The sequence below is a fragment of the Theropithecus gelada genome, chromosome 19 (assembly GCF_003255815.1).
Source record: "Theropithecus gelada isolate Dixy chromosome 19, Tgel_1.0, whole genome shotgun sequence".
Classification (NCBI taxonomy): Eukaryota; Metazoa; Chordata; class Mammalia; order Primates; family Cercopithecidae; genus Theropithecus; species Theropithecus gelada.
In genome coordinates, this window is record NC_037687.1 from 23,304,917 (window position 1) to 23,316,823 (window position 11,907).

Consider the following 11,907-nt stretch of genomic DNA (forward strand, 5'->3'; position numbering starts at 1 on the left):
CTGCCCAGGAGGACCCCCAGGACCCCCTGTTGGTGACAGCCAGGCCGCTTTGGTGCTGATTCCTGGGCTCTGACCTGAGACCTCTGGGTTCTGAGCTGTGATGTTGCTCTCGAGCTGGGATCTCCGGGGTCTTGGTTCAGGGCCGGGGCCTCTGGGTTCCAAGCACCAGTGAGGAGAGTGCTGGGAGGGAAAGGGTGGGAGGGCTTTGGTCTTGTGGGAGGGAGAGAAGGAGGGGAGGTTTGTGGTGGGACCTGCTGAGGAACACATTTTGAGCTGCATCTTTATTGGAGGAGGAGGCAGTGGGATTTTTGGCCATGGGAGGAGAGGAATGGGGGGCAGATTAGCAGGGCCTCAGTGGGAGGGGTAGTGTGGCCAATTCTGGATAAGTTTGTAGAGCTGGTCGCCTGGAGAGAGTGTACGCTGCACATCCCGGTGTCCTTTGACCACATAGTTGGACTTCAGGGCTCCCTGAGCCACACCGCAGGCCACTAGACCCTGGGCTGCCCGGAGGGCCCGGGGTGGGGGCACCCGATCTGGAGGAGACAGAGGTAAGAGTTAGGCAGGGGCTTCCCTGAAGGGCAGTGGTAGTGTAGGGCCCTGTGTCAGCCCCCATCCCGACTGGCTGGACAGTCACTCACCCATGTAGTTGCCCATGAAGCTGATGCTAATGGACATGGTGTTCCAGGAGCGATCTGCGTGCGCACCCGTGAAGTTCCAGCCACGGCCCTCGTATACAAGCCCATCTTCTCCAATCAGGAAGCTGCATGGGGAGGTGGGGGGGGGGGCTTGATGAGTGAGTGAGGGTTTCCCGAACTCCTCCTTCTTCCTCCACTCACCCTGTCTCCGTTCCTGCCCTGGTGCACACAACTTCCCCAGCATCCTTCTCACCCCTTAATTTCCCACGATAGTAACAATGACTGTGGTCATTTATTGGGCCCCTGCCATGTGCCAAGCACAGCTCTGCATACACCTTTTTTTCATCCTCATGGCAACCCTGATCACCCCATTTTATATAGATAGAATCAGAGCGGTAGAATCACCTGCCCTGGGGTCACACAGCCCGTCTGGTGCATAGCTGGGGTTTGTACCCAGGCCTCCGTGGTCCCCACCCATGTGATCTTGTGCCTTGCTCTCTCCTGCCTCCCTAGAGGATTTGTAGAAGTCCTGTTTTGCTGAATCCTTGCAGGACAGCCCTCTGAGGCAGGGACTCTTTTTTTTTTTTGAGATGGAGTTTCACGCTTGTTGCCCAGGCTGGAGTGCAGTAGGGTGATCTCAGCTCACTGCAACCTCTGCCTCCCAGATTCAAGCGATTCTCGTGCCTCAGCCTCCTGAGTACCTGGGATTACAGGCATGAGCCACCACACCCGGCTAATTTTTGTATTATTAGTAGAGACAGGGTTTCACTATGTTGGCCAGGCTGGTCTCGAACTCCCGACCTCAGGTGATCTGCCCGCCTTGGCCTCCCAAAGTGCTGGGATTACAGGCATGAGCCACCGTGCCTGGCTGGGGCAGGGACTCTTATCATCCTCCTCTTAAGCTGAGAGTGCAGAGACTCAGAAAGCGACATAATTTGTACAAGGTCCTCAGAGCTCCCTGCCTCTCAGATCTCTGCCCTCGCCCCAGCCTGCTTCCTGCCCTTGGGGTCCTCTGGGGGACAGGATCAGAGACTCAAAGTTGGGGTCACAATCAGATACCGACCCTGGAGCCCCAGCACCTGCCTCTTTGAGGTTTCCAAGCCTGGCAGCAGATCCTTAAGGCTGATTCATTCAGCAGGTCTGATTGAGCATGTCTGACTTGGCACATGGGGATGAACTAGAAGATCAGTGCCTTGCAGCTGCAGTATGTGCCAGCTCAGCCCTCGCACTCACAGTGTCATTAGTGATGCACAGAATGTTGGAACTTCCAAATCTCGAGTCCTGAATCTGCTGCTTAGGAAGCCAGCTCCCAGAATCTGGCCCTGGTGACGCTGGCTGCTGGGACTGGCTGGTTATGGCCCTGCCATGTTCCCAGAGCCTGGCATGATGGTGGTGGGGTCGGGGGTGGTTGGTTCTCCCTGGTCATTTGTTGCATGAATGCATCTCATTTAAACCTCAGCCACCATTGCCAAGCGGGTACAGTCAAAAGCCCCATTTACAGGTGAAGAAACGAGGCTCAGAGAGAGAACGTGACATGACATGTAAAGGGGATTCAGAATGTTAGAACCAGATTCTGAATCCTAAAAGCTGAGGGCCGGACACCGGCTGCTTCTGTATGTGGTGACGTGGACCCGAGGCTGTAGAGCCAAGCTTGGGCCTTCGTGACCTCATGGGAACGCTTAGAATTGGAGCACCTGAGTCTTGGAAACAAAACGTTGAAGTTGGATTCTTTGATAAAATCTTGAACTGGAAGCGCTGGGAATACCTTTGGAAACCTCTAGACTTCTCTGGGTGGGTTTTTTTTTTTCTTTGTAACACAGCCTTACGAGGTCCTGAGAGCATGTGCTCCCTGGGTGGGGTCTATTGAAGTGGACTCTGGGGACCTGGGGATCTGGGGACCTGTGTGTTCCTCCAGTAAGCTCTGCAGGGGATTCTGATGCTACCTGGGTCTGAGAGCTTGCAGGATTCAAACGTTCCCTTCCCTTGGAAATCCTCAGGCTGGACTGCAGCCCATTATGAGGAGGAGGTAGCTGGTAGGCATGGCCCCGGACCTGCTTCAGCCGGCACCCCTTATGATCTCTTCTCCCCACGGCAGCCAGAGGGAGTCTCTTGTATCTACACTAGTCCCTGTCCCTGCTCTGCAGGGGGAAGCCTCCCATAGCTCCCATCTTGGAGTAAAAGCTACAGTCCTCACTGTGGTCCACAAGGCCCTGCCTGGTCCGGCCCTTTCCCCATTTCATTCCGCTCCCCCGGCTGTGTTCAGCCACCCTGTCCTTCCCACGGGACCCACCCACTCAGCCCCGTTGGCTTTGCCCCCAGCACCCTCTGCCACCAGCACTCCTCTGTCAGCTCCCCGATCCCAGAGCCAAGGCAGCCACTCTCAGGGAACTTCCCTTGCCCCACCCTTTCAAGGAGCCTGTGTGGGTCTGGTCCCAGCCTGAGGTCACCCTCCCTCACCTCTTTCCTTTTATGCATCACCTCTATCACCGTCTGAATTCACCTGTGGCCTGGGCTTCTTTCTCCTTGCTGGTCTTTCAGCCCCAGGAGGCTAGAGTGGCACCGTTCTCCATGCCACATCTGGCACACTGGCTGGCACATAGTAGGTGCCTAATGGCAATAGCCTGTGGCTTTGCGGGCCCCTGTGTGCCAGGCAGTTCCTAGGTGCTTTGCCTGTATTGCCTCATTTAAGGAGCAGATGGGCCGCGATCCCGTTGACTTTGCGGAGGAGGAAGCTGAAGCCGGGAGAACCTGCCCCAGCTGGGGAGGGATCTGCCCCAGGCCTCAGCCAGCAATAAGCTGAGCTGACTCTGGAACCCAGCTCCGCACTGAGTCAGCCTGCTTTTCTGCCTCCTAACAAAGGCACCAGGCATCAGGAAGGGGCGCCTTCATAAGGCGCCGCAGACACCTTGGTGCGTGTTAGGCAAAGTCTGCCCCTTCCTCCGGGGAAGCGGGGCTTGGATTTCAGCCCATCCCCGGCCCTCACGCATCTTGGTGCTATGAGCACCTGCACCGGCCCACGCGGTGACCCGAGGAAGACATGAAGACCCTGTGAGGTTCAGTAAGCTGCTCGGGGTGTCAGCCAGGTGGCCCCAGCACCCGGCCTAGAACCGGTCCCGCTGGCGGGCACTTGCACACCTTTGCCTCTGGGGTCCCCGGTCCAACCCGTGCCTCCCCGCCACACTCACTTGTAGCCCACGTCGCACCAGCGCAGTGTCTTCACGTGGTAGGACTGCACATTCTGGGTCTGCTGCTGGCACGAGGCTGGGGTGTTGCAGCTGCTGCCCGCCGTGTGCGACACCACCACATAGCGCAAGGGCAGGCTCAGGCGCTGGGTGCACTCTGACTGCAGGGCGCTCCACTCGTTCCGGGGCACTATAGGGCTGCAGCAGGCCGGGGCTTCCGTCTTCTGAGCCTCTCCGAGTCGAAGGAAGCCGAGGAGAGCCCAGGCAAGCAGCCCGCAGCGGCGGGACATATCGGCAGGCGGCAGGGGCGGGGAGACCGCTAGGAGAGCCAGGTGGCGGGGCCGCCTTTATCTGCTGGGGGATTCCGGGAGTGGCCCGGAAAGTCTTGCTTCACACCCTGCTGGGACTCCCCTGCTGGCCCAGCAGACCCCAGACTCAGCTTCCTTCCCTGGCAGGGCCAGGGCGGGATGCACTGTGGTTGGGGTCTGGGTTGCGCCCATGGCAATGACAGGCCGCCTCGCTCAGCAGGGAGGGCCGCACAGGCTTCGCCCCGCCGTTTCCGGAAGACCCGGGGCCAGGATCCCGGTCCTGCTTGTCTCTCCCCCTCTCAGTGGAACATTGAACAACTCAACAGGAACTTACATGGCAGAGGCCCGGGGTGTTGGCACATCTCTCCGCAAGGACTGAGGTAACAAAGGTGTCCATTTTAAAAACACTTCCTTCTCCCAGGTCCAAGCCCGATGCCATTTACCCTTGCAGCCAACTCACGAGGTGAGTATCTGGAAGCCCATTTCACAGTGGAGTAAACTGAGGTTGGGAGCAGGTAAGTCACAGGCTGAGACGACGGAGGCACTGGAGCCCCGCGTCTAGAGCCAGGCTGCCTGTGTGTGAATCCTGGATACCCAGTGTGTGAGAGCCTGCAAGTGGTTTTTAAAAATGTGTATTTAAAAATATATATATATTTTTAATTTTATTTTATAAATAATATTTTACTTTTTTTTTTTTTTTTTGAGATGGAGTTTTGCTCTTGTCACCCAGGCTGGAGTGCAATGGTGCGATCTTGGCTCACTGCAACTGCCGCCTCCCAGGTTCAAGAGATTCTCCTGCCTCAGCCTCCTGAGTAGCTGGGATTACAAGCACGCACCACCACGCCCAGCTAATTTTTGTATTTTTAGTAGAGACGGGGTTTTGCCATGTTGACCAGGCTGGTCTCGAACTCCTGACCTCAGGTAATCTGCCCACCTCGGCTTCCCAAAGTACTGGGGTTACAGGCATGAGCCACTGCGCCTGGCCTAAGTTTTGTAATTAAAATATATATATATATATATATATATATATAGAGAGAGAGAGAGAGAGAGAGAGAGAGAGAGAGCGCGATCTCACCAGGTTGCCCATGGTTGGTCTCGAACTCCTGAACTTGAGCCATCCTCCTGCCTCAGCCTCCCAAGGTGCTGAGATTACAGGCGTCAGCCACCATGTCCCGGCACCCTGCAAGTGATTGAACCTTCCTGTGCCTCAGTTTTCCCCACCTGCAATATGGGGATGACATAGTACCTGAGTCAGAGGGTTGATGAGGGATTAGATGGGTTGCAGGGGTACAGCCCTTAGAAGGTGTCTGGCACAGAGTCCCACAGTCACACCCGTGGGACTAGAACTCCAGCCCACCCTTGGTAGGAAGAAACACGCTTTATACACGGGGACCTCTGGCAGCTCAGTTTGGGAGAGGAGGGAATCTGGGCTCTGGAGAGGAACAGCCATTTGCCCAGGGCCGGAGTGTGTTGGGGTCACCTGTTGGGGCAGAAGGCTTTCCTGGGCCCTCTGTCCTGCCCAGATCCCCTTCCCATGCCTTCCTAGAGCACGTGGTGAGTTCAGGGCAGACTACCTGGTTCGTTCTTCTACCCCTTCTATTTTAGTGGCTCTTTAAAAAATTACAAAAGGGATCTCTCATTTGCCCTCTGGCAAGGAAATCAAAATAAATTACAAAAGTAACACATGCTGTAACAAGTTGAATTGATACAAAATGTTAATCACCTGTGTCCCACCCCTCCAGCGCCACCCACCTGAGGCCACCTGGGAACAGTGTGGTGTGTTTTTCTTTTTTCTCCTTCCTTCCTTCCTTCCTTCCTTTCTTCCTTCCTTCCTTCCTTCCTTCCTTTTCTCTCTCTCTCTCTCCTTCCTTCCTTCCTTCCTTCCTTCCTTCCTTCCTTCCTTCCTTCCTTCCTCCCTCCCTCCCTCCCTCCCTCCCTTCCTTCTCTCTCTCTTTTCTTTTTCCTTTCTTTTCTTTTCTTTGTCCCCCTCTGTCACCCAGACTGGAGTGTAGTGGCATGACCTTGGCTAGTGCACTGCAAGCTCCGCGTCCTGGGTTCAAGTGATTCTCCTGCCTCAACCTCCCAAGTAGCTACAATTAGAGGCGTGCGCCACCATGCTCAGCTAATTTTTGTATTTTTGGTAGAGACAGGGTTTCACCATGTTGGCCTGGCTGGTCTCGAACTCCTGACCTCAGGTGAGCCACCCACCAGTCTTCCAGAGTGCTGGGATTACTACAGGCATGAGCCACCGCACCTGACCAGTGTGCTGTGTTTTCATCTTCCATGTCCTGCATTCTCACGTACAGTGTACTCATGCTGTTACTGAATTGTGCACCAGGCATCTGTGGCACTTTTTAGAAATTATCACATACTCATGACAAGCTTGCAAGATGCATGTTATTATTAACCCCTCTTACAGTTGACGAAACTGAGGCCCAGGCGAATGATCACATACAGGAGGTGGTGAAGCCGGGGTTTGGCTACAGGCTTTCTGCCTGCAGAGTTATAAACCATATTCTCTTCCCTACAAACTTATATAAGGACATTAAAAAAAGTAACAAAATCAAAACCATGTGCATCAATTTACCTTTTGTCACCTAATATTTCATGGGCATCTCACCAGGGCAGTATATCTAATTCTAATTTATTCTTTGTAATAGTTGCACAATGTGCTGTAGTATCAGTTCAGCATTGTGGATCTTTTCGTTTTTGAAGTTTTCCAGTATTTTCCCCACACTACGCAAAATATTTTCAGACATATGTCCCTATGCACTGGTGCATTTATAAGTAAATTATAAACACAGAGTTATTAGGTCAATGAGTATACATATTTAATTAATATTACCAGATTGTTTTCCCCAAAAAGCTATTAATAATTCATATTTTTCACCAGTAATGTTTTGGAGCCTCCTTACCCCGACCCCAGAAGTGGGTGTTATCACTTCTTTTTTTTTTTACTTGTTTTTTGAGTCAGAGTCTCGCTCTGTCACCCAGGCTGGAATGCAGTAGCAAGATCTCGGCTCACTGCAACCTCCACCTCCTGGGTTCAAGCCATTCTCCTGCCTCAGCCTCCCAAGTAGCTGGGACTACAGGCGTGTGCCACCATACCGGGCTAATTTTTGTATTTGTAGTAGAGATGGGGTTTCACCATGTTGGCCAGGCTGATCTCGAACTCCTGAGCTCAGGTGATCCACCCACCTCGGCCTCCCAAAGTGCTGGGATTACAGGTATGAGCCACCTTGCCTGGCCAGCGTTATCACTTCTTAAATTTATAGGTATAAAGTGACAGCTCCTTTGGCATTTTTATGCCCACTCAGGAGACTGGGTATTTTTCCATATTTGTTGTCTATAGTTGGGCTTGCTTTTTTGTCATTTACCTATTCATTTCCATTGCCCATTAAAAAAAATTGGGTTGTTTGCCTTTTTGTTATTATTTGCAAATGAACAAAAGTATCACATAATTGGGATTATTGAGTTCTTGGGTGTGTACATTTTGTGTATTTCAGTTTCTTTTAGAAGCATTAAAGAATAATGTAATATAAAAAGTGTACAAACACATTTTTTATAGAGTTGATAGACTTAATAGAGTAGTGAGCTTATGAATTTTCATGAAGTGAATACACCTGTGTATCCAGTGCCTGGATTAAGAAGTAGAGCTACACTTAAAATTTTAATAGGAGTTGGTAAATACAATACCAAAAAGATTTTAGTATTTATTTTTCCCACAGTGTGATCAGTTTTTAAATGTTTTACTAATCCAAAGAACAAGATCTCATTATTGCTTTGTTTGCATTTCCTTGAACATTAGAGAGGTGATTATCTTTTTACATATTTATGGGTATCAGCATCCATCTTCAAACCATCTGTTAATCTCTTCTCTTCTGATCATTTTCTTGTTGAGTTGTATATGGGGGATATTAACCCTATGTCTTATTGAATGTGCTGCAAACCTTTTCCTCTAGTCTGTTAAAAAAATATCTAGGTTTTTCTATTATGGTTTCTGTGTTTCCTGTCTTGCCTTAAGAGGGACTTTTCAGATTGTAGAACTTTTTGTATTTAAGAAAGATTATTTTGTGTTTTACTTTTAGATCTTTACCTCAGCTAAAATGTATACTTGCATGTGGTGTGAGGTAGGGGTCTGACCTTGTTTCCAGATGGTAAGCCATTTGCCCAAGTTCTGTTTATTATATAGGTAGACCTGGTTTTAAATTTCCATTCTTCCCCTTATTAGCTGCATGATCTTGGGCAACTGGATAGCAATTGACACAGTCGACCACTTCCTCTTTCTCAAAATACTTATTTCCCTTAGCTTTTGTGATGTAAGACTGCCTTGATTTTCCTTCTGCTTCTCTGGCTGGTCTTTCTTCTCTCTTTTTTTCAGAGTAATTCTTCCCTCCTGGACCCTCACACCATATATTTTGTGCTGAGTGATCTTATCCACATAATGGCTTCAGCCACAGTCAAAATGCAGAGGATTCCTGTATTTCAGTGTCTAGTCTGGAGCGCTCAGTTGAGTTCTGGATCTGTGTATCCGCCTGGCCACTTGGCGCCTCCACTTGGATGTCCCACAGGCACCTCCAACGCAAAATGACTCATGATCTTCTCCTCCACATCAGCACTCTCACAGGAGTTCCTGTCTAAGGGAATGGCATCACCATCTTCCCATTATAAAAGCCATACATTTGAGCATCATCCTTGACTAATTCCTGTTCCTTCCTTTGTTGTACCCAGCGCCCAAAAGAATGCCCAGCACATGGTAGGTGCTCACTAAATAGCTACTTGATTGAATGGATATTCTACCCACCACCAAGTCATGACACTGTGATGAATTAGAACTCTTCTGTTTACTTCCAGTCTCTGCACCCTGGTCCAGACACTGCCTCCTTTCATCTGGATTTTGTCCTGCCTCTTCAGTGACCTCCCAGGATGCACTCTGGCCTCTGTGAGGCCAAAGCTCTGCCCAGGTCTTTTCTGAAGGTCACCCTCAAAAATGAGTCACATTTTTCAGTGGCATCTCATGATTCCTAGAATGAGGCCCAAGCTCCTCCCCATGGCCAACAGCACAGGCTGCCTACAGTGTGGGCTGACCCCATCCCAGCCTCACCTTGCTCACTCCCAAAAACCTTTTTCTGACTCCTGCAGCCACTGTCCCCTTCTTGCTGTCCTTGAACATGCTTTGACTACCCTGTCCACTTGGGGACTTCAGACATACCGGGTATAAGTTTTAAATAGAGGAACCTGGAACTAATTCAGAAACTTTGTACCTGAGCTTTAAGACAACAAAACACCAAGCCAGCCTTTTGTAAAAAGACAGGACTATTTACACATCAGATTCCTTTTTTAAATTTTTATTTTCTTTTTTCCCTTTCTTTTGCCTGTTTTTTCGTTTGAGGCACAGATTCCTTAAAGACACTAAGAATATAAACATTAGCTAGCTGGAGTGAAGCCTTCCATTGTGAGAGTTTTATTTAGTCTGTATCTTTAAAAAATGTATTTACTTATTTATTTTTTGAGACAGTTTCACTCTGTTGCCCAGGCTGGAGTGCAGTGGTGCAATCTTGGCTCACTGCAACCTCTGCCTCTTGGGTTCAAGCAATTCTCTTGCCTCAGCTTCCGGAGTAGCTGGGATTACAGGTGCCCAACACCATGCTCAGGTAGTTTTTTGTTTTGTTTTGTTTTTTTAGTAGAGATGGGAGTTTCACCATGTTGGCCAGGCTGGTCTTGAACTCCTGACCTCAGGTGACCTGCCTGCCTCGGCCTCCCAAAGTGCTGGGATTACAGGTGTGAGCCACCATGCCCGGCCATATTTACTTACTTATTTTTACATACAATATAAACACTTTAAATAGAGTTGAAGATCATCTCCGTGCACCAAGTGGTCAAGCCCAACACCCAGGATCCAGCTGTCAAGTTCAGGGTAGCCCTTGAGCCTCTCACTCTTGACTCCAACAGGGTGAGCTTGCTATCCTTGTGGCATGGGGCCTTTTGCATTGTGGATAATGGAGCGGCTCATGTAGTCCATAAGTTTTGTGCGTACCTATGTACCCTGTCCCTGTGAGCTGGTCCTGCCCAGTACCTCGGTGACCTTGAGGAAAGAAGCTGAGGTAAGACCTGGCCTGTCTGGCTCCTCTACTTCCTTCCTCAGCCCTCAAATTCTGGCCCCCACCTCACTCTTTAAATTTATTTTTATTTTAAATTTCATTTTAGAGACAGTCTTGCTTTGTCACCCAGGCTGGAGTGCAGTGGCACCATCATAGCTCACTGCAGCCTTGAACTCCTGGGCTCAAGGATCCTCCTGCCTCAGCCTCCCAACATGGTGAGATTATGGACATGAGACACTGCACTGGGCCTGTTGTGTGTCTTGTCAGCCTAAAATTGAAACATGCCTTGTGAGCATTTACTGCAACTTCAATGAGTGATTATTATGTTGCCTTTAATCCTGAGAGACTATATTACTTGTATACTTTTTTTTTTGATAGGGGAAAATTAGATTTACTCCCTATGTGTTTAAATATCAGAGTCACTAGCTGCCCTGATTTAATCTGTTATAATTAAGTCAGTTAAAAAACTACTCCTTGGCCGGGCGTGGTGGCTCACACCTGTAATTCCAGCACTTTGAGAGGCCGAGGTGGGCGAATCACTTGAGATGAGGAGTTCGAGACCAGCCTGGCCAACATGGTGGAACTCTGACTCTACTAAAAATACAAAAATTAGCCGGGCATGGTGGTGCATGCCTGTAGTCCCAGCTACTCGGGAGGCTGAGGCAGGAGAATTGCTTGAACCTGGGAGGCGGAGGTTGCAGTGAACTGAGATCATACCACTGCACTCCAGTCTGGGTGATACAGGGAGACTCCATCTCAAAAAATAGATTAAAAAACGAACAAAAAAACTCCTCCAGTTTTCTTGCTGTTAGCAAAAAACATGTTCTTTGTTTTATTAAAAATGATGAAAATAAAATCAAATGGTGATGATTACAAGGACATATTTAAAATACAATGCAGAATCTTCATTTACCTTTCACTCCTTGCTGCTCCCAAGCCTGTAATGCTCTCTCCCTTCTTTTGCCTCATCTAATTGTCAATTGTTGTTTCTTCTGTCGCCTCATCAGGATGATACCTCGTTTCTGTTATTTTGGAGGAGGATGGATCCCCCATTTGCTTTCCTCACATTGTTTCTTCTCCTTTGCATTCGTCACAACTGTAGTTTCTAATTTACTTCTGTATTTTTCTAATACTAGGTTGGTGCAAAAGGAACTGCGGCTTTTGCCATCAATGGAAAAATCATGACACTTGAGACTGAAAGAGGGAGCTACTAGTAATTATTATAATTAATAATTAATTATGCTGGGAGGCCGGGCACAGTGGCTCATGCTTGTACTCCCAGCACTTTGGGAGGCCGAGGCAGGAGGATGACTTGAGGTCAGAAGTTCAAGATCAGCCTGGTCAACATGATAAAACCCTGTCTCTCCTAAAAATACAAAAATTGGCCGGGCGCGGTGGCTCAAGCCTGTAATCCCAGCACTTTGGGAGGCCGAGATGGGCGGATCACGAGGTCAGGAGATCGAAACCATCCTGGCTAACACTGTGAAACCCCGTCTCTACTAAAAAATACAAAAAACTAGCCGGGCGAGGTGGCGGGCGCCTGTAGTCCCAGCTACTCGGGAGGCTGAGGCGGGAGAATGGCGTAAACCTGGGAGGTGGAGCTTGCAGTGAGCTGAGATCCGGCCACTGCACTCCAGCCTGGGCGACAGAGCGAGACTCCGTCTCAAAAAAAAAAAAAAAA

The 11,907-nt window shown here is 49.7% G+C and overlaps 1 protein-coding gene across 1 annotated transcript; it reads right to left on the reverse strand.

Moving 5' to 3' along the window:
- Positions 1–266: 266 nt before the first annotated feature.
- Positions 267–4,403, reverse strand: PGLYRP1 (peptidoglycan recognition protein 1). Its single transcript, XM_025368526.1, has 3 exons — positions 3,821–4,403; positions 639–760; positions 267–533 (listed from the first exon to the last, which is right to left on the reverse strand). The coding sequence occupies exons 1-3, from the start codon at positions 4,105–4,107 to the stop codon at positions 352–354; spliced, it is 591 nt and encodes a 196-aa protein (XP_025224311.1). The 5' UTR covers positions 4,108–4,403; the 3' UTR covers positions 267–351.
- Positions 4,404–11,907: the final 7,504 nt, after the last annotated feature.